At 59.0% G+C, this 22,252-nt stretch overlaps 1 protein-coding gene across 1 annotated transcript in view; it reads left to right on the forward strand.

The window, feature by feature from the left end:
• The window catches only part of HIVEP3 (HIVEP zinc finger 3), a 449,179-nt gene extending 443,241 nt beyond the window's left edge, over positions 1-5,938 (forward strand). The window contains exons 8-9 of the mRNA XM_045299139.1: positions 2,622-3,436; positions 4,567-5,938. Coding sequence (XP_045155074.1) covers positions 2,622-3,436; positions 4,567-5,340 — 1,589 coding nt within the window. The 3' untranslated portion in view covers positions 5,341-5,938. The remainder of the gene's footprint in view (positions 1-2,621; positions 3,437-4,566) is intronic.
• The last annotated feature ends 16,314 nt before the right edge of the window (positions 5,939-22,252 follow it).

The raw sequence follows: 22,252 nt of genomic DNA on the forward strand, positions 1-22,252 counted from the left end.
ACCTGAAGCACTGACTGGTAGGGTGGGGCCGGCTGGACCATGTGGAAGGTGGTAGGGAGGTGTGAGCACACAGAGCCTGAATAGAGCCAAGGTTCAGGGGCCAGGTAGTGTACCAGGCAGAGGGTGCCGCAGGTGCAGGGACCCAGGGACCCGAGGGCTTGGCCCGTGTGGCTGGAGCAGGTAGGCAGAGGCCAGGGAGGGGTGATGAAGTCAGAGGGAGCCGGAGCAGGTCCTGCGGGCAGTGAGATCTTGGCTTGACTGAGTTCTCAGGGCTCCTCCCTGGACTCGCTGTGCTGGAGAACGGCCAGTAGGGGGCAGAGGTGGAAGCAGGGGCCCAGGCAGTGCTCCTGGCTTGGACCAAGTGGACGTGGTGGGCAGATGCTAATATACTTTGGAGGTAAAGCTGACAGGTTTTGCTGACACATAATATTGGGTGAAGGGGCTCTTGAGCAAAAGAGGAACAAGGCTGACTCCAAGGGTTATGGCCTAAGATACTGGAAGAGTGGAGGTACCCTACCCCACGATTTGGAGTATTCAGGGAGGGGCATTAGAGTTGTTGTCTGTTGAACAGGGAGGACACAGTCTGGATGGATGGATGGATGGATGGATGGATGGATGGATGGATGGATGGATGAGTGGGTGGATGGATGGGGTGGATGGGATGGATGGATGTTCCTCCCCTCCCCCCGCCAGCCCCTGATGGTGATCATGTTGGGCAGGAACGCCACCTTGTGGCCAAGTCCCAGAGGTGCCAGCTGACAGTTGGATGTTCCTCCAAGTTCCTCTGTAGTCCCAGATGTGGGGGACCTAGACCTGCGCTAGCCAGGGGGCCTTAGCTTCATGTAAAGGTACCTCATCCCTATGCGGGTTTCCTTATCCATAAAGAGCATCTTACTTGGCTGCCCATCAGATGACACTGCCTCTGTCCCTCCCTCCTTCTGCCCCTCCCTTCCTAAGCGGCACCACCCCTCCCTCCGAGCCTCTTGACCTTCATCTGCAAAATGCTCACAGTGCAAAAGCCCAGGAGGAGCTCCGAACAAAACCACAGAGGCTTAGGAGCCCTGGGATGTGGCCCTGCAGGTTAGTGTTGGCCTGCAGCTGCACGGTTGGCAGTTTAAACCCACCGGCCCTCCTGAGGGAGAAGGGTGAGAGTCCGAGTCTCAGAAACCCTTTACAGCCGGAATCTGCTCAGTGGCGGTGGCTGGGCTGTGCCAGGCTGCCCCGGAATGATGGATGCAGCGCTGACTTCCCACCGCTGCACGATGTTCTATCACTCCACAGAAGAGGAAACCCCACAGAGAGCGTTAGGTAGATTGGCAGACATCACGCCACAGGAGTGGCGGAGCTAGGATTCAAAGCCAAGCCTTCTCAGTGAGTGTAAAGTTTGAAGGCCGTGAACTAGTGTGGATGAGCCCCTAGCCTTCCTACTGCTCTCCGCCCTCCAGGCTCTAGGTTAGGCCGCTCGTAAAATCTGCTCCTGCCTGTCACCACATGTAAATGAGGGCAAGGCCAGGTGAGTTCCAGGGATCCTTGAGTGCTTCCTAGAGGAAGTCAAGGCCGAGGGCAAAATTGCAAAGTGGGTGGAATTCACGGCATCCCCACGTACAACGAGGAGATGTTGCCAGGCCGTTGTTGGAACACCCACCCCTCCTCCAGTTCCATCTGCCTGCCTCGTCTCCCAGTGCTCTATCCAGCAATATGCTGCGGTGACCTGCGGGGCGTCCCCTATGGAGAGGGTCAGGCCTTTCTCCTCAGGCTGCTCAGCTGGAACCTGTCCGAGGGGAGGGGCCCTGCAGGTGTTTGAAATCCCAGCGGCCCAGCTCTGGCATCACAGTGAACACACAAGCCACCGGGGCTCCCAAAATTCAAAGACTCCTCCGGGCTGAGGGTGGTGGGGATGGGGCCCTGAGCTGCAGCCCGTGTCCACTGACACCCATCGCTGCTGTTGGCACACGTGTGTTGGGCCTGCCTGTGGCTCTGTCCCAGAGTAACAGACCACCCACCACCCCACCACCCGCCCACCTGCTCATGTGTGACTCATGATTCTGTGAGCCCCTGCTGGATGCATGGAAGCATGGCCAAGAACGCAAGTGCTCCCAGTGGACCCTGCCGTCTCCCTCCCTGGGATCAGTTCAGGGATCCCTCTGTGCCTCCGTTGTGTCATCTGTAACGTGGGGCTAAAAACTAGCAACCTCGGAGGACTGCCTGAGAGCTGAGTGAGCAGATGCGTATACCACCATGGGCACAGAGCCTGCGCACAGGCGACATGGGGGCTACTGTTGTCAGTCGTTGCTATCATTGAGTGGGTTCTGCTCCTGGTGACCCCCGTGTGTGCAGAGAGGGGCTGTCCCACGGACTTTTCAAAGCTGTCACCTGTGGGAAGCAGGTCAGCAGCCTGCCTCAGTAGTTGTATGAATAGGCGGCAGATAATCATAAGACAATTGTTTACAAAGGGTTCCCATGTCCAATGTGTCCCTTGATCAGACCAAGAGCCTCGTGCTGTTGCTGTGGTTACTAGGCCCCTTTACAGACTTGGAGAGCAGCTGAGTGGGTGTGGGGGGAGGCTGCTGACACAGCCGTCGCCCGACTGTGACCCTGTGTCCCCCGTGTGTGCCCCCCAGGAACCAGTGATGACCCGTTCCAGGACTCGGAAGGGCGCGAGGGCTCCGAGGCTGTGGAGGAGCACCAGTTTTCAGACCTGGAGGACTCCGACTCCGAGTCCGACCTCGACGAGGACGAGGACGACGAGGAGGAGGAGGAGAGCCAGGATGAGCGGTCCACACCGGCCTCCGAGGCGCCCGCGCTGCAGGCGGACTCCTCGCCCAGGCAGGCCCTTCTGCCCCCTGATGTCCCCGCCGACGCCCCAGAGGCGAGCGCCGGCTCCCCGTGCAGCCGCAGCACACTGGGCCCCACGCCGCCCGGGCCGGCGCCCCCAGGCCCCGCGGAGAGGGACGCAAGCCCGGGCCGCAGCTCCAAGGTCGGGCTGCCCAGGAGACCATGGTCTCCAAGCGGAGAAGCCGCCAGCCGCCCACCGTCTGCCCGCAAACACTCACTCACCAAAAACGACTGGTCCCCCCAGCAACACTCATTGGCCTCCGCCCCCAGCCCGCCGGGCAACCAGCCCAGCCCAGGGAGGGACAGGGGCCTTCTTCCCTGTGGCTCCCCGAGACTCGAGCTGTCGCCTCTCAGTCCCAGCCCCCCTCAGAGACAACTGACCCCTCAAGCGCATCTGGCCCCCGAACGCGAGGGCTCCACAGACCCAGGCCTTTCTGGACCCTCGTCCCCCAGGAGACGGTCCCTGGGGCAGGCAGAGTCACCACCGTGGCCAGCGCTGCCAGGGAAGTGGGCGTCGGGCAGCCCGGGCGTGGGGCCGGCCCCGCGGGCTCTACCTCACAAGCTTCTCAGCAGAAGCCCCGAGAAGGGTGCCTCTCCCTGGGTGAGTTCTGCCCTGTGGCGGTGGGAAGGATGAGTCACCCTGCATCCCAACCCCCGCCCCCCAGGTTAACTAGCTTGACCACCTCGCTGCAGCAGGTGAATGCCTGTGTTTCCAGAGCTCACATGGTTGCCACCTCTGCCAGCGGGCAGGGGTGGCCCCTTTCCACGGCTCCTTTCCCTTACGCTGGCTGAAACCTTTGCAGATTTCGGTGCAGTCATTTAGCAAATATTTACTGGGCACTCACGGCAGCGGGCACCAAAGCTGGGTACCTCAGGCTGGTTGGGCTAATTTCGCCTCAGAAGCAGCAGAAATTCTGGAACCAGGAGGTTGGGATTAAGCTCAGGCTCCACCACTGGCAAGTGGAGCGGCCTTAAATGTGAGTGGGTGTCCGGCTATCTGGGGATGCCCTCCTCAGCCCCATGTTGGAGCAGAGAAACTCAGAGGACAGAGCTTACCCCAAACCAACCATCTCCACCACTCCTGCCACCAACAGCCTCAGACAGACCTCAGCCAACACCACCCCTACCATCGCCATCACCATCGACAACACCAGCTCAGTCATCATTCCACTCCTACACGCCAGTGCTACATCCCATCCGGTGCCCCAAGTCATCACGTCATCAGCATAGCCACCATCCTGGTTGTCACCACCCCCGTCCCTGTCAGCACCGTCGCCATCCAACACCACTGTCAGTGCCTGTTCTGTCACCATCTTGTCATGACTCACCAGCCGCAGTAGGACCACCACTCAGAGACTTGAGTCCCTGGAGAAGGGGGCGGGGGGGCAGGGGAGGCGGCCCCATTAAAATTTCCAGCAGTGGGCCAAGGTCAGAAACTTCTCATGGGGCTTGTGTCAGGGTGAAGTTGTGGAAACTGGAGCAGCAACAGAACCAGGATAGGGCATCAGGGCCCCTCCTCCAAGAGCACCTGGGGTAGCCCTTCTCCCAGGACGGATGGGCACAAGGGCAGTGCATCTCAGTGGGCTCCCGGTCCCCATCGAGAGATGGAGCTTCAGGACAGCCCGTGGAAGGGACATGGGGATTCTAGTTCTGGCCCCAGATCTGCCCCTTCTCTAGGCCTGGAACTCTGCACAGAACCCTCTCCTTACCTTGTCTTGTTCTCTGACCCAGCAGAATGCCCCGCCCCGGACTCCCTCCTGCTCACCCGGCCCTGCTCTTCCTCGCTCCTGGCCTTCCTCAGCCCTCCACGACATCCACGGCCCAGCCCGGACAGAGAACATCTTCAGCCACCTCCCGCTGCACTCCCAGCACCTGGCCCGTGCCCCGTGCCCCCTGATTCCCATCGGGGGAATCCAGATGGTGCAGGCCCGGCCAGGGGCCCACCCCACCCTGCTGCCAGGGCCCACTGGGGCCTGGGTCAGTGGCTTCTCAGGAGGTGGCAGCGACCTGACAGGGGCCCGGGAGGCCCAGGAACGAGGCCGCTGGAGTCCCACTGAGAGCTCGTCAGCCTCCGTGTCCCCCGTGGCCAAGGTCTCCAAGTTCACACTCTCCTCGGAGCTGGAAGCCAGGGACGACCCCGAGGAGCAGGAGAGGACGAGTGAGAGCCTGGGCAGACCGCCCGACTGGGAGCCCCCAGGGCCCGCGCCCACGGACACCCCCTGCACCCCACCCAAGGCCTCGCCCCGACCACCCCAGGGCAGCCGAGCGGAGCGGACCTGGGACCCCAGCATGGAGTCACTGTGCACTGTCGTCCACCCCCAGCCCTTGGCCGCCCTGCCCCTGGACCGCAGCAGCTCGGCAGGCTGCCTGGCAGAGGCCTCCACGCGCCCCCCAGCTCGGAGAAGGAACCTTTCTGGGGAGCCCAGGACGGGTCGGGGCGCCCCCGAGGGCTCCCGTTCGGCACCTCCAGGCCAGCCCGAGGACAGGGGCAGCCCCAGCACTTAGTGCCCCTCCGCAGCCTCAGCATCTGGCTTCCTGTGTTCGGCAACAGACGCTTCCAGCCAATTCCCTCGAACCGTCTTGCCCTCCTCGAGGGCGTGCTTCCGTCTGTCTGTCTGTCCAAGCAGCTTCTGCGCAGGCCCCCTTCGGTTTCATCTTTCATGTATGCAGTTACCTGTGCCTTTTTCTATACCTTTTGTTGCTTGAAACAAAACACAAACACAAACACACCCAAAACCCCTTCCCCGAGGATTGGAGGCTGTGACTATTTTGTGCTTGGGGTGGGGGTGGGGGGGTGAAGCCTCACCCCTCTGCTTCTGCGGCCGCAGCACCTCACCCCCAAGGGCTAGCAAGCGGCAACCATCTGCTGAGGGGGAGTTGGATGTGTGGAAGGGGAAGAAAGAAATTTTTTAAAATATATATAATCAAATGTAACAGCCAATGCCCCTATGTATTGAGGTTTATGGTAACTACTCACCGCTTGGTCCTACCCCAGCCAGCGGCCACCCCTCTCTGCTGCCAGCAGGGGCACCCAAACACAGGCAGTAAGGCAGATCCAGAAATAGCTAGCGCCTTCTTGATTCCCACCCCACCCCCCTTTATTTTTAAGGAGCCCCAGTGGCACAATGGGTTGCACTGAGCTGCTAACCACAAGGTCAGCGGTTCAAACCCACCAGCCGTTCCTTGGGAGAAAGCTGGGGCTTTCTGCTCTTATAAAGAGGTATAGGCTGGGAAACCCACAGGAGCAGTTCTGCTCTGCCCTGTTGGGTCCCTGTGTGTTGCAGCCGATTGGATGGCAGTGGGTCTGGTTTGGTTGTTTCACTTCTAAGAAAGGGAAAAAAATGTTACTTTTGTTAAGATTTAAATGCAAAAAAAAAAAAAAAAGCTGGTAAAAGGTGGGTTCTGATTCCCCCCAGGGGTCCCCGATCCCCAGCACTCCTCCCCTCCATTCCCCCTACCCCCACCCCTTGGGCTGGAACGGGCATCCTGCCTACCACTTCCTGCACACCTGCCCTGGCCCTGCCCATAGTCAGCCATCCACATTCTGTGAAAGCCGCCCATAAGGCTCATGGATCCGGGCCCACAGCCTAGAGGTCAAGCTTCGGGGGGGTCATCTTTCGGTTCTAAGGGGTGGGGTTAAGGAGACCCTGTTTTCTATATGCTCAGGCACCGGAGGCTTTTAGGGACGTGTGTCTGAACCCCTTGATAGCAAGACTGGTGTTGTGTCCCCCGCCCCCGCACACACACCGGACCCATCAGCCCACCGTCCAGGAAATAACCCTGAGCCTTTTTAGTTGGCTTATACTTTAAAAAGACATATATATATAATCTATATTTTAGTCTCTTCTCTTTGAGTTGTTCGATATCTACAGCGTGGGCATGCGCCTAAGGAGACTCAGAAGAGAAGATGCTGTCTGATACCGTCCCCGCCCTCCTGGTGTTCTCTTGACTTGGAAGAAGGTTCCATTGCCGGAAGTCATTTGAATTCTTCTCTGAAGCAATCTGTTCAGAGCCAGTGGCCCTTCCCTCCTCGTCCCCCCTTCAAGAAGGCGCCCTGCATTTCCAGGGGCAGGCCCTGCTTTGAAAGAAAAAGCGTAACCCAAACTCCCCATCTCAAGACAAACTGTGGAACCCGGGCGCCAGCACGCTTTGCCTGCTATGGGAGAGGTGAGGTGGTTGCACCCTTCCAGAAATGAGCCCCCTGCAGAGCTGGCCGTGGGGGGGGAGGGCTGGGGCAGCTCCCCACCCCCACTTCTGAGCTGACTACGCTGTTAGATGGGGCTCAACTATCAAGCCTATCTATACAAGGCCCCTTCTGTGGGGCCACAGCTCCACCTCCCTGCAGACCTCCTGGTTCATCCTCCTTGGCCTCGCTCAGCGCTAAGACGGCACCGAAAGGCAATGCGCCCTGTCGTGCGGAAATGAGGGGTTCCGCTGCTCCCTGGTGTGCTGGGTCAGGTCAGCAGCAGCTCTGGGCTGCTTGACTCTAAGGCAGTCTGCTCAGTCTCGGCAGTTGGCACTGTGGTGGCCTGCTTGAGTCTGGCATGAAGTGGCAAGAAGCCTGGCCCCACTCAGCGTACAGGCCAGGGGTCACCTCAGCCCAAACCCATAGAACTAGCTGAGAATTAGCCTTCAAGATAGGAAGGCCTTGGGGGTGGGGGGGGGCAGGGAGGCTAAGGCCTGGCATGTGGAGGTCATGCCCCTCTCGCCCTGCCCTGTGTGCACCCCCAGCTTCCTCTGTACTCACAGCACCTCACCCCACCCCCAGAGGACAGTGTGCTCAGCAGGGGGGAGTGCCCCACAGTCTCAGGAACACCAGACACAGACAGAGAGGACATTCAGGGCCAGGACTCACCCAAAACCCTTGTCTAATGAAATACAAATGGAATCCAGCCCAAGGGCTGCTGCCGCCACAGGTGCCCAGAGGATAGGGTTGATGCCACCAGTCTGGGGGTATGTCACTGGCCCGGCTGCCAGACTCTCTTCATTCCCCAAGCATGGAGCTCCCAGCCACTAAGCTGTCTCAGCAATGTGGGGAGTCACTCTAACCAGCTCCAGACTACACCCTTCCCCGGACACCCCTGCCCGGCTCCCAACTGCTGCCATGTTGCTAATTGGGCATGACTCTCCTCAGCTGGCCAAGCAGAGCAGAGGAGACTGCAGGGACACCTGAAAGGTGCAGGGACACCAGCACAGACCAGCTCTGGCCTTTGGGTGTTGGCAACAGAGGGGAACCACCTAATGAGGCTTCCGGGCCAAACCTTGCCTTCTGTTGGGGACTCCCGGCTCCCAGGCCCGCCTTCCCAGATGCTCTCTGGTCCTGGAAAACTCAGGGCCAGTCTGGGTACTAAGTCCATTCCTCCTGAAGGCAACCTTCTCCAGGCCTGCCCCCTCCTGCCCATCCAGTCCATAGCTTACTCCCTGGCCCTGGCCACCAAGACCCTCCAGGAGCCATCCCCGTAGTCAGAAAAACAGATGGAAAGGATTCCCTACCCGATTCCTCTAGCCCCTGCTCCATGCTCCCTGGGGTCTTCTCGAATAGGAACAAGCAATACATCGAGGCTGAATTTCTCTCTAGTTCTTTCTCCAGGCAAAACTTCCCAGAAAGCAAAAGTCGCAGCTGGGCCGCCAACCCCCAGAGGCAGCCCTGCAGGACCAGCCAGGGTGGGGAGGAGTTCCCAAAGGCCTGCTCCACAAATCCCTCTCCATGTGTCCTACTTCCCATTAGAAAACGGCTTGGGCACTTATGATCACTTTACTATAAGCCTAGCGTAGAAAAAGAGAGGGGGAGAGAGAAAAGCGAAAAGAAACGTGTCGGCAAATGTAATATACCTGCTCTCTGTAAGATAAATATTGGCCTTTTTTTTTTAAAGGTGTATGTGTTCTGTATGTGAAATTGTCTGTAGAGAGTTTCTGTGTTCTTAAATGGCAATACATTCCAAAAAGTCTTACTGTAGATAAGTACAGCAGCCACACTGGGATGGAGTAGTTTTGCCTGTAATTGTATTTAAACTCCAGTTCCTCCACTTGCATCTTGCAATGTCGGTATGGTAGATATCAGTGCAAAAAGAAAAAAAAAACTCATGCAGGTCTAAAGCAGAGTCTGACGTACAAAAGGAAACTGCTCAGTATTGATGTGTGTGACCTTTGTTGTAAATTACATCTGTACTGTGAATGAGAAGTTTTTACAAGTATAATAATTGCCTTTATTACAGTTCGGGCTGGGTGTTCAGCCTGAGGATATTTTTAATAATAAAAAGAGGGGCAGGGAAGCACGTTGGAATAAATTTTAAAATCCCAACACAGCTTTGCTGGCCTGGCTCATGGTTCTTTTTGACCATTGCTGTGGGTTAGGCGTTGGGCTGCTAACTGCAAGGTCAGCAGTTCAAACCCATGAGCTGCTTCATGGGAGAGAGATGAGGCTCTCCACTCTGGTACAATGGAGTTTCTTTGGTTTGGGGATGTGCCCCAGAGGGAGGCAGTAGCTGGGCCCCCATCACCCAGCCTGGGCCTCTCTAGTGACCAAGAATGTGTGCTGAGGCTGGGCCCAGGGTGCTGGGGCTACAAGGGGTAATCCTGACTGGTAGGGCCCCACCTTGTGTATTCAAGACTGGCAGCCATCCTCCCTTGGTAGGGTTATGGCAGTGAGCAAGACACAGGCCTCCTTTGAAGAGCCTGCATCCTAACAGGAGAAGCAGTCACTAAACAAATAATGATGTCACTAATTGCTCAATCACAGGGGCTGCCTGGCCATGGAGGGAGGATAAGAACAAAAAGGAGCTCACCGTGAGTCACCAGGAAAGCTTTCCTGGAAAACTCTGGGCGGAGCGGGTGGAGGAAGCCGAAGGGAGAGAAGCCCGTGGACAAGGGGGCTCCTTCAAGTAAAAGACCACTGAAGTGTGGAAGGCTGGAACCGAAAGGGGTGGGGCCACAGGTAGGCCCTGCTGACTGAGGGCACCTGCGGGTGGGCAGGAGTCAGGGAGGAGATGGCTCAGCACGGTGTATAGCAGGCCCTCCACAGACACTGCAGGCACAGCTGGCTGGTGGAGATCTAGGCTGGGACCCAGGCCGGCTCCGGCAGGATAGGTCCCAGTGATGCTGCAAGAAGCAGCCCCCAAAACTCCGGCTAAGCTGTGTGCTCCGTGTGGGTCAGCAGGAGACGTTTATGCATCCCGGGCATTCAGAGTCCCATAAGGAGGGCTGCGCCCCCCCAGACCAACGGCAGAGGTAGAGAGAGGGAGGGGGCCAGGGTACCTGGCCCCCTCCTTAAATGCTTCTAACTTGCAACCAGCGTGTAGCCCTTCCATCCACCTTTCACTGGCCAAAGCACCTCCCCTGGCCTTGCCTGCTGGTAGGTGTTGCGGTGGGGTGCATAGCAGTCGGTTTTGACTCATCATGACCCCGTGGGATGGGGTAGAACTGCCCCCACAGGGCTTTCTAGGCAGTCAACTTCATGGGAGCAGACCGTCGGACTCTTTCCGCCCGGGCAGAGAAAGAGAATCTTCGTAAACCGCCCCAATAACCACCACAGAGAAAGGCCTGGGAATGTTTTGGTAAACATGACATCCAAGAACGCCCCATGAAGCACTTCAGCACTGCCACCCATGAGCCTGGCTTGGCAGGCGGCTGAACTGACTCTCAGGCTGCTCGCCGGAAGGTCAGCAGTTTAAAGCTACCAGCCACTCCGGGGGAGAAAGATGAGGCTTTCTGTTCCCATAAAAAGTTACAATCTCAGAAACCCGCATGGGGCCATTCCACCCTGTCCTCTAGGGTCACTATGGGGTCAGAATTGACTTGATGGCAGTGGGTTTGGGTTTTATGGTTTTATGGTCCTGACAACGATCCAGCAAGATGAGGGTGGTTGTCCCACGTTCAGAGTCTTCAAACAGAGGCTCCTTTGCAGCCAAAGCCACACAGCTAGTGGGGTCAAAGTGAAGAGTAGGTCCTAAGTTCGACTCCAAAGCCCCCCTCCCCCTGCTCTGGCTCCGGGGACCCTGTGTCTGACTGCTCAGTTGCCACCCAGTGCAGGCCCAGCCTGGGGGCTCCTTTCCCAAAGCTGCCTGGTTTCTCGGCCATGTCAGCTGGGTCCCTGGAGGTTCCAGGCACAAGGACATGCCAGCACCTTGGGCCTAGTAGTTGCGAGCATAGAAAAGGCATGTGAACTTTCAGAAGGACCAGCACCCTTTCCCCCACCCCCCACCCCCTTGCTCAGGCCACTGGACCCAAGGTCCACCCATTATTCCCATACCTGTTGACCCCGAGGCACCCATCCCCACCTTACAGAAGAAGGTCAGACCCCAAGATGGCACCCTGAGCAAATGGCAGGTCATTGAGCTTTGCTGTCCCGACCCAAACTTCAGGTGCTTCCACCAGCCCATGTCTGGTGCTGAAGCCAGAGCCAAGCTCTGCCTGGATGCCCACCCAGGGCCATGCTGTGTCTGGAGAACCCAAGATCCTGCCCATATCCCCAGGCTTCTCCACCACCATCACCTCAGCTCAGAACCTGGAGCCCACATTCTTTTCTGGAGAACCCCTGGGCCAGGCCACTTTAGGCAGGATAGCCTGAGAGAGGCATGAACGAAGAGCAGTATGAGAAGGAGGTGAGCAACATTTGCTCAGAAGACCCTGGGAGCCAGGTCTTCCCACCTCATCCCAATTAGAGGAGGGAAACCAAGGCTGGACCGAGGCCACATAGTGGTCATCAGCAGGGTCGGCATTTAAACACCCACTCCCACAGCTGGGTGATAGTTGGCCTTCTATGGCAAGAGAGTCTGATGAGAAAATTTGATGTCCAGAGCCGGGAAGAGCTTGGCCAAAGGCCAGGGCTAGGATTCCCAAACCTTCAGCAGGGCCACCTGCACCACCAGCCAACCCCACTTCTACCCGGGCCCCAGTGCAGCAGCCGTGTCTCCTCCCAGACACCCAGCTCTGCCTTTTTAGGAAAGGAAAAGAGCAGCCCTGGTGGCGGCCAGGCCAGCGGGCAGGCAGGCACGCTAATCCACCAGCTCCCGCGGCTCTGGTTACCGTGGTTTGGGGCCCAGGCAGCAGGACTGGGAGTGCCAGCCCAGCCAATGGGTGCTGCTGGCCCAGCCACCCTGCCAGAGCCATACAAGGCCTTGCTGCAGCTGAGTGCAGAGAACCGGCAGCGGGCAACCCCAGCGCCGGCACCCACCCCGCCCTGCGCCTGCCAGCCTGGCACGTCCTCGGCTGGGCCTAATCCCGCCTGGGAGCAGGGAGCGCTGGAGTACACGTGCACCAGCCCAGGGCTCTCCAACCAAGGTCAAGGAGGTAGCACGCCCGGGCAGAGGTTCTTGGCTGAGGTCAGCCAACGGAGTCCGGGGCTCATCCAGGCTAAGTCTTCTCTTGACCAGGCCTTTCTATCATCCCTCTGACCTCGCTGCCCATGAGCCCTGCCCCTCCACTTCTGGGAAGGGTCTCAGCCAAATTAGCATTGGGTTCCAGTCTCTCGTAGGGCCTGACCAGGGTCCAAGCCCTCAAACTCATCCTGACTCCAAGTCTGCGTGAACCTCTCAAAATCAGGGCATCTGCCAGTATGTGCCTGTGTGTGCCCATGCCACTGCCATGAAGCAGGTGGGGGCAGGCAGCCCCTCCCCAACAGAGCCCCCCCATTTGTCAGCTGGGCCCCCTTTCCCTCTGTTGTGCAGCTAACTTACTGCAGGATTGCCTTGAGGTAGGAGTCATTGGCCCCATTTTACTAACAGGGAACCTGAGTCACAAAGTGGTGACTTGCTCTAAGTCAGGGCACCAAGATTCAAATCCCGAGCTGCCTGTGCCACGCAGATCTCTGGCTTGGAAAGCCAGCCCCTGGAGGCGGGTGCCGTTTAGACCAAAGTCGTGAGGGAGGAGTGAACCCCATGGCCCAAGACAGGACCCTTGGTACTCGAGCGCAGACCCCTTAACAGCCCCCAGGCTACCCCACCGCCAGCTGGCAGGTTCATCACGGGAGCTGGGTTTAAGCACCGTGGCGTGGCTGTCCTCTGGGGGCCAGGCTGAGCGTGGGGCCCAGACTGCAGCGTTCACTGGGGCCACCCGGCAGGTGAGGGAAACGTGCGGGCACAGGAAGGGGGGGTGGCAGTCCCAGCTGGCATTGGGCACTGTTTGCACACCCAAGAAAGGAGATAAATATAGACACAGGATTACTCAGACACAGCCTGGGAAAACCGGCTCCTGGGTCTCAGCTTCAGCTTGGGCCCAGCCTCACCTTCACTCACCTGCCCACACAGTGCCTCCTCCCAGGGCTCCCCACCTGGAAACTTCAGGGCAGCCCTCTGGGGGCGGGGCAGAAACTGCCACCCAGCTGAAAGCAGCGTGCTGGCCTGAAGTCACATAGCAGGTGAAAAGCAGGCCAAGCCAGGCTGGCCGGGCACTGGGACGCACTTTGCCAGGCCCAGGCACTAGGCCAGTTCCTAGGCAGTTTGCCTGTTGGTAAGCTAGAGGACGGGTGCACCGAGCCCACTGTTCCCTTGGGCTGGCACGGTGTTGAAGGGTTGAGGCCAGGGTCTCCCACCCTCGAGATGCTGGTCGGAGCGGCCGCTGTGGGGTTGTGCACCGACTGTGCGGACGCAGCTCCCGCTTATGTAACATTTTAGTTGTGGGGCTTTGGGCAAGTTATGTCCCTTCTTGGTGCTTCGGTTTCATCTCGAAAATAAGAATCATAGCAGCAGTCTGCTAGGGTGTGAGTCAGGACTGGGGGGGGCGGGGGGGCGTTGTGACTGCATGGGATGCATTTTCAGCAGGGCCTGGCAACTTGAGCAAATGCAGAGGCATGTTTATAGTGGTTTCTCAGCAGCAGCAGGGGGCAGCAGGGATGCAAAAGGCCCCAGGTGGATGTTCAGAAGCTCCTGCCTTTTAAGGCAGCTCTTCTGACAGGTCCCTGCTGTTCTGTCCCCACTGCAGTAGCACCCCTGCCTGTCAGCTGCCAGGGGCAGGTAGCCACCAACTTGAACTCTAACCCCACCACATAGGAGCTGTGTACTGTTGGGTGAGTCCCTGGTTCAGTCCTGGTGACCTCATGTGTCTAGGGCGGAACTACTCCATATGGTTTTCTCCGCCGGGATGTTTTTAGAAACAGATTGCCAGGCCTTTCCTTTAAGGCACTTCTGGGTCTGAGCGAACTGCCAGCCTTGAGGCTCACAGCCAATGGAACCTTGGTGCACCAGCCAGGGTGCCAGTCTGAGGGCTTTTTAGGGGGTGCACAGAGCAGCATCCAGCTGTCTGGCAAAGGAGCTCTCCACCCCTGCTCCCATCCTGGTCTGTCTCCATCCTTCCTCCAGCTCCATGTTGGCTATGAGCTGGCTCTGCGAGGTCCCACTAGTTCCATGACCCTCGCACATGCAGGTGGTCTCAGGGATGGGAGAACTGCAGGGCCACCATGCAGGAACAGGTCCCTTACCCATTGGTTGTGGGCACCTGGGGATGCACAGGTTCCGTTCCGTCCTGCACAGCAGTACCCCTGCACCGCTCCATGCACCTGCACTCTACATTTCCCCCAGGGGCAGCCTGCCCAGGCAGACACACATCCACCCATGTCTGCATGGGCACAAGGGCAGAGCCATGCACAACTTTGCAGACCCATGCAGGGGCACAGAGGTAGGTGCCCATAGGTGTGTCCTTGACAGCCTCGCCAGCACCCACACTCCCACACTCGGGGTGTCCTAGCCAGGCCCAGCCCCGCGGTGGCCGTCTGCACTGTGGAGGAATGCAGCCTCTGGGGACGCCCTGCTGGCCGACGTGAGGGAGAGGCTGAGGGGAAACCACACAGGCAAGAATCCAGCAGGCGTGCCAGGCTGAGGTGGGGCCCTTGGGTGCCAGGAACTGTGCAGGGAGGTGGGCACGTGCTCCTCCAGCCTCTCCCCTCACCCCGTGTCCTCAAAACCTCTGGAGCTTGGAAGCCAAAAGGGCCCAGAGGCCATCGCCCCCACTCACGGCTGAGAGCAGATTCCACCTGTCTCTTCACAGATTGATCGGAGGGCCAGTGGGGGCAGTCTTCCTCACTGGGGACAGGAGCTGTCAGGAGCAAAACCTACAGAGGAGGGGCTCTGAATGCCTCTAGACAGAGTCTCCACTTGAGGAGACCATGGGGACTCACCATGACCCCTCAGGACCCAACAGTAGGCTCAGTGGCCCCTCCCAGATGAGGAGTCAGCAGTGCAGAGTGGATGACCCCAGCCCCCTGGGGTCTCCTGCCCCTGGGCATGCTCACACCCCGTAGAGAGGCTGCCGTGGATGGAGGGACAAGCACGGATGGCACAAGGAAAGGCACTGTCCCTGAGGCAGGGACCTCTGGTCCAGTGGGAGGGCAGCTGCCTGCTGCTGGGTGAGACCATCACTGGGGGGGAGGGGGAGGCGGGCTGCCCACCAACAGGGCCCCAGCCTCTTCTGACCAGTGGAGGCTGGGTGAGGGCCAGGCCAGGGAACCAAGAGGGGGAGGGCACGCAGATGGGGAGAAGGCCTCCTGTCCTCACCCCCCGAACATAGGGCCTAAGAGGGGCTGCACCCGTGTCCCAGACGGACTGGGCCGGAGGTGGACTGGTGAGGACCGCACAGAGAGTCCCTCACTCCAACTGGGTCTGTTTGTTGATGGGTCTGTGAGGTGCTATGGTGGTGGGTGAGAGAAGGGAGATAGGGCGGGCGCATGGAAAACCTATATCCTGGGGACGCACCCTGCAGCCCCGCTGGTCCTTCTGTCTTCCCCCGCCAGGTCTCACCCACAGTCTGGGCCACAGGAAAATGGGGAGACTGGATGGGAACCCCGTGTAGAGCCAGAGCAGTGGAGGGAGCACATGAAATGCCCGAGACCAAGTAGGACCCAGCTCAGGGTGCTGAGCACAGCCGCTGGCCCTTGTCAGATAGCCTGCTGCAGGTCTCCAGAACTCATGCTCCCCGCTGGGGCTGGCTGACTAGGAGCTCCAGCTCAGGAGGAAGGGCCACTGCCCTCCTGGAAGCACGGAGGCCCGGTTAAGCCACCCTGGGTTACCGTCCACTCTCCCAGGGACCAGCTGTGTGACAGGAGCAGGTACGTGCGCCTGCTCAGAGTCAGAATCTGTGTCTGTTCCCACAAGCAGCAGTAGCCACCAAACCACGCAGGGTGGTCTGAGCATTCAACGACAAGGACTCAAAGAGCCAGCCACAGCCTGCCTCCTAACAGGCCCTCTGGGCAGCCATCCTTGGGTTCCCCTTCCTGAGATCCCTGCACTCCTTCCCCCAAACACTTCTGGGTCTGAGGCCTCCTGACCCAGCACAAGACTCTGGGAAAGAGCAGGAGGGCCAGTGGCCCCATGTGTCAGCTAGACAGCCCTCAGCCCAGGGACAGGGAGTGACCTGGGGGGTGGGGGCACACACAGCAAGCTGGAGGACTCGTCCCTTGCGTCCTTGTCCCCTGATGTCGAGACCCCAAATAGGGTCCCCCAAGCAACCGTAGGAGCTTGCTGTGACCATTCGCCATCTCAGTACTGCCCGGTGGCCCTGCATGACGCCGCTGGCCCCTCTTGGGCAGCCTCGATGCAGCTGTGCCCTGTGACCCCCATGGGTGGGGGAGACTGGGCTGCCGCACCACCGTTTGCAGCCAGAGTGCCGCCTCGGTCCCCAGAAGGGGGGCGCACGTGGCCGCCGGTCCCGCGCGGTGATGTCAGGCTCGCCGCGCCCAGGCCCCAGCACGTTCCTCCGCGGAGCGGGGAACAAAGCGCCCTGCGCATTCCTGCGCGCTGACTCATGGCTGTCACGTAGCGCGCCGCCGCGGCCGCGGCCGCTTTGCCCAAAATTGGTCGGAAGGCGAGGGCGGGCCCGAGCCGGCTGCCCGCGGGTTGGCCGCCCTCGCACAGGCTCCCCGCTCGGCGCCCGCCCCAGGGGTTCCCCAAACAGGCCTGAGCGGCGGCGGGCAGCAGGGTCAGGCTGAGGGCCAGGGATGGGGTCTGGAGGCTCCGCGGGGGGCAGTGGGGCAGCTCGGCACGGGGTGGGGGGCAGACTGCGGGAATCCCCACATCCCTGCTGGAGGCTCTGCTCTTCCGAGGCTCGGGTACCCCAGATGGCAGGGGGAGATGGATGACATTACGACTGTAGGGTTCAAACAGGAAGGAAGACAGAGACGTGACTGCGTGGGCGCGGATTCTAAGCACTTGGGATCGAAGACGGAACGCGGATCAATCCCGTTTTACAGATAGGGGCCCGGAGGCCCAGAAAGGTCCCCAGGCTTGCCTGCGGTCAGGTACTAATGAGTGGCAAAGCTAGGTTCTGACCTCTGGCTATGAGGGGTGCACAGTGCAGTGTCTGGTGCAGTGGGTGCCCGCCCCCTCCCTGCGCCTAGTGGCTGAGATTGGTGTCAGGGGTGTCCGGAGAGGCCATCCCTTGCCCATCCCTTGACCTCTAAGCCTCCATTGGCCCACCAGTACTGTGGATGCTGGCAGAATGATGGCCCTAGAGGTTGTTGAGAGAATTACAAGTGAGAACCCAAACAAAACTGGTGGCAGGTTGTGCTCAGCAAACTTTTATTCGCAGTGGGTAAACCCGGGCAACACCAAAGTCCAGAGAGGGGACATGCGGGCCCCACCGGCCTGGAATTGGCAGCCAGGAGACTGGGAGGGGCCTGTGCTTTCCAGGGTCTCTGGGTTCTGCTTGTCCCCCTTCTCCAGTGCACTACAACTTGGCTTGAGAGGCCATAGGGCTTTGAAGCAGTGGGGTGTTGGGGTCAGCAGCCTGACCAGGGCTTGCAGGAATGAGGTGGCCAGCAGATAAGCCTCATTCCTGGTGCCATGTTAGACTGGAAGCTCTTCCTCGAGCCATGGTGTCACCCATTTGAGGCCCTTCTGAGAGTCCAAGGAAGGTCAACGGCTAGACATGTTCTCCCTCCCTAACCAGGCCTGGTTTGGGATCCACCTAACTTGGGCTATCTCCACTACAGGTTCGAAAACCCTGCCACCACATCCGCCTTCCCCTGCTGACTCCACTTTAACTTCAGGGAAGTGTCCATGTCCCAGCACGACATTCAAGGCCGTTGGGGCTGTCCTTTGTGACTTCCAGCCACCTCTCACCTCAAGTTCTTCACTGCAGTCCCTAGAGTACTCTGTGCTCCTCCAGAACCCCTGGTCTTGACCAAGGAGCCCCAGTGACACAGTGCTCACAAGTTGAACTGCGATATGTAATGTCAGCAGTTCAAAACCACCAACCACTCCTAGGGGAAAAGGCTTTCTACTCTTGTAAAAAGCTACAGTCTCAGAAACTCACAGGGGCAGTTCTACCCTGTTCCATAGGGTCGCCATGGGTCTGCAGTGAGTTTGGAAATGTCTCCTCTTCCAGGAAGCCCTCCTGGCCCTCCAGACAAAGATGGGCGCTGGCTTCTTTGGGATCTTACCACTTTTCGTCTATTCTTCCTCCTTTAAGGAGCCTGCCACTGTCTTCAGACTGGTTTTTAGACAAAACCTTCCCTCCTAGGGCCTCTATTCTCCCCGCTTCTTACCCCAGGCCTCTGCCCCCAGGCACTGGTGGGCCAGAGGCTCACAGACCCAGACCCAGGCCTGGCTGAGAGTGGGGCTCAGGCTATGCTGACTGCACAAGGGCGGAGAACATGACCTTGAGGCCTGAAGACTCTGCTCTTCTCCCTGGCTCTGTGGCCCTGACCAGCTCAACACAACAACCTCTCTGAACCTCACTCAAAGGCCCTACCCTGCCTGTTTCCCAGGGCTGTTGGGCAGATCAAATGAACAGAGGCAGAGAGATTGGTTGGCACGTGGGCCTGGCTCCGTACACAGCTGTCATTATCACCAGGTCATTATTACAGCCCTCCCTTGTGCCCGAGCCCGGGTTCCAAGGCTGGGTGGCCCGAGGGTGGGCAGGCGATGACCTCAGAAGCAGCCGCAGCCCCTGCTGACTCAGGCTGAGGAGGTACCCAGAGAACGGTTGCTTTATTATAGTCAGATTGAGCCAACCCAGCTCCTCCCCCCACCTTCCCACTTATACCCTAGTCGAGGCCATGAGGCCAGCCAGGCCCACTCCAGGCCTCTTATCTGGAGAGATAAAGGCCCCCAACCCTAGATGCTGAGCCCATGCATCCGGCTACTGGGTGACCTCCGATAATCCCCTGCTCTAGGATCTGGCCTTGGGGAGTGCCGGGTACAGGGCACATGGCGACCTCACAACACCACAGTGTTCCAGGCAGACCTGATGGACAGTCTCCCACCCACCCATGTCTGGGCCCCAGAGGAACAGGGCCTGCTCTGCTTACCAGGTGCCTACACCAGCAATCGCCACTCATCTCTTCCAGAGAGGCTAGGGCCAGTATTTTCCCCCTGCACAAAGGAGCCTGAGATTCATCCATGAGAAAACCTCACCCAAGAATCCACAGCCAACAGCCAGCATCCCAGGGTGTGGGCTGTTGTCCGAGTGGTCACGGCCAGTGGCCTGGCTGCCCCTTTCCCCAGGCGGGCTCCTGGGTGGTGATGGCTGCCCCCTGCCCCATGTCCATCTGTGTCCAGGCCTTGGACATGGATCGTCAGGAGAGCTGGAATTGCTAGTCCCGTCGACATGGCACTTGTGGGAGACTCACAGCCAGTCCTCAACATCAATTGACCGCCCAGTCAGATGAGGTTTGGGGGTCCCAGCCCTAAAAGCTTCAGGGAGCCTGACAGGAGGTCCTCTGGCTGTAGGTGGCTGGGGAGTGGCCTTGGTCCTGCCGGGCCATGCCCACCAGGCCCGCCTGGGTCACTGGCACCTTGCCAGGCATAGATGAAAGCGTGAGGTCATTGGGCCATCCCAGCTTCCTGTCCCATCTCGCTGCTGTGACTCAGCCACTGCATCACCCAAACCTCCTCCTCCCGGGGGACCCCCGCACCGGCCTGGCCTGGGTTGTTCCCCCACTGCCTACCTCCCTGCTAAGGCCTCGCACTCTGAGTCAACGCTCACGTCCACACCCAGCGTCCTACTCAGCCCAGGGCTCAACAGTCTGCTCCGCTCCTCTCCTCCCAAGCTCCCAGCTCCCTGCAGCTGAAGGCCCAGGAGTGGGGCTGAGGGCCGGGAAGGCCTCCTCTGCTGCACCCAGAGGCTGACCCCAACGGAAGACACCTATGGTCTGTTTTGGAAACGCTCTGGCCCAGAAAATCTGAGATTAAGAGCTCAGCCCAAGGTCTCAGACTGCTCTGGGTTCAAATCCCAACATCTCCTTTACGAATGGACAGGTTACCTCAGTTTCTCCATCTGAGAAAGGAGGGTCATGACCGTAAGCTGAGTCGCAAGGAGGAGGCTGTGTGGTTAACATATGCCAGGACAGTGGTGAAGCATGCAGGCCGTGAGGCTGGCGGACCCAGGTTCCAATGGCCGTGTGGCCTAGAACCAGCCACCTCATCTCCCAGACCTCCAGGCTCCTTGTCTGTAAAGCGGGACTAGAAATAAGAGTATCCTCCTGCTGCGGTAAGTAAATATGATGGTATATGTAAAGTGTACCTGGCACATAGTAGGAGCTGTGATTAACCCTTGAAGTGCCAGGCACATAGGCTCAGGGTTGTCTCCAGGGCATGTTGGGGAGATGGCCAGGAGATCAGCTCTCCAGTGGATGCTGGAGTTGCATCAGTCCACACGGCTGGGTCACTGAAGCTCCAGAGCACCCTCTGCAGGCCAAGCCCTGAACTTCCCCCAGGCACGTCCAGAGCACTCATGGAAGGGGTCTCCCTAGGCCACGACTACCCTCAGAGTGGGCGGTTCCTATGACACCCACGAGGTAGTAGCAAATCTCCAAGCCTTCCTGTCCCTGTCTTCCCAGGCTGGGCGCCACCACACTGGACCCTGAGTGTCTTCGCTGCCCAGTCTGAGAGGCCATCGGAGACTCGCTGAGCCTGTCTGTCCCCTGAAGGCTCTCAGGAGCCCAGCTACCCAAACTCATGTGGAAATAGGGTGCCACCTACCATCAGCACACCCTTGGGGGTGCTGAGCTGAACTGTGAAACCCACCCCGCTCTGAAGCCTTTGTCTTTATATTGTCGTGTTATGCTCCAGGGGTGGGTCCCACAAAGCCAGGGTAGGACAGCCCACCAGGTGCTCTGTCGGGGAATGATGAGGCTGTCTGCTCCCATAAAGATGTGCCGTTTCAGAAACCCCACGGGGCAGTTCTAGTCTCTATCCTAAAGGGTCTCTACCGGTTGGAATTGGCTCGGTGGCAGTGGAGGTGGAAAGCCCTGGTACTAGTTTTATAACCATTTTACAAATAGAGAACGTGGGGCTTGAAGACAGAATGGGGCCCTGTCGAGAGGAGGGAGCCTCAGACACAAAGCTGGCTCAGCCTGAAGCCAGAATGGGAGCCCTGAGCCAAGAGCCCTCCCTGGAGATAAAGCAGGACCCAGGGAGGCTGCAGGCCTGAATGGCGTGGGAGTTCAGAGGAGGCCAGAACCCAGGTCTTGCAGGGAGATGGGAAGCTTCCTGGCAGAGGTAACGCCTGTGAGGGGCCTTGAGGCATGGCCAGAATTAAGTCCAAAGTGGAAAGAGGGCAGCATTCCTGGGGTTAGGGGACTCAGCTTGCATGAAGGTAAGAACTCCTGCCGTGTCTCCCAGAGGACCACGCACTGCATTTTGCTGGGTTACGTCTGAGGTGCCCACAATGGCATTGCTGAAACGAGGCTGGGAAGACAGTTCAGGGTCAGACCCCAAACTGGCCCACCTAACCCTGCCACGGGGCCAGGGCCGCAGGCTTGCAGTGTCTCTTGAGAAGATCGCTTTGATGCAGAAACTTCCCACATCTCAACACAGTGCTTGGATGGTGTGGCGTTAGCCAAGTCACGTGCAGGGGGAGGAACAAGGCTAGGGTAGGCCCTAGGTCTTGAAGGGACTATGCAGTCCAGGCGGTAGAGGGGCCACTCATGGAAGTTGGGCCCATGTCACAAGGGCTTCTAGTGGCCCCAGACACATGTGAACACATACATCTATCGCTCCCCTCCAGCGTGAGAGCCCTGGTGGCAGAGTGGGTTGCTCATTGGGCCGCTAACGACAAAGTCAACGGTTCAAGTCCAGCAGCTACTCGGAGGAAGGAAGATGAGGTTTTTCCCGCCTATAAAGACTGCCCATGGGGCAGTTCTGCTCTGCCCAGTAGGTTCACGATGATTGGAATGAATGGAGGGCAATGGGTTGAGTTTTGCAATTTGCCAGCGTGCGCACATCCTGAGACCCACAGACACCCTGCAGTGAGGAAGGCTCTGCCCAAAAGTGGCAAGGCGCTGTGAGATGAGATTTCCCATCCTCTGTGCCTTTGACAACAGTAGCAGCCTACGCTTGGGAAGCTTCAGGTGTGGTATGGCCATGCCACATGGCCTTGAACCACAAAACCAGCCATGAGGTGGGTTGACTTTTGCCCTGTCCATCAGAAAACTGGTGGGGAGGGGGGGGCGGGCGGCATCGTGCTCCCAGGAGGCGAGGCTGGAGAA

The sequence above is a fragment of the Echinops telfairi genome, unplaced genomic scaffold (genome assembly GCF_000313985.2).
Source record: "Echinops telfairi isolate 266 unplaced genomic scaffold, ASM31398v2 ScPeMD7_7457;HRSCAF=8495, whole genome shotgun sequence".
In the NCBI taxonomy this organism is placed as follows: domain Eukaryota; kingdom Metazoa; phylum Chordata; class Mammalia; order Afrosoricida; family Tenrecidae; genus Echinops; species Echinops telfairi.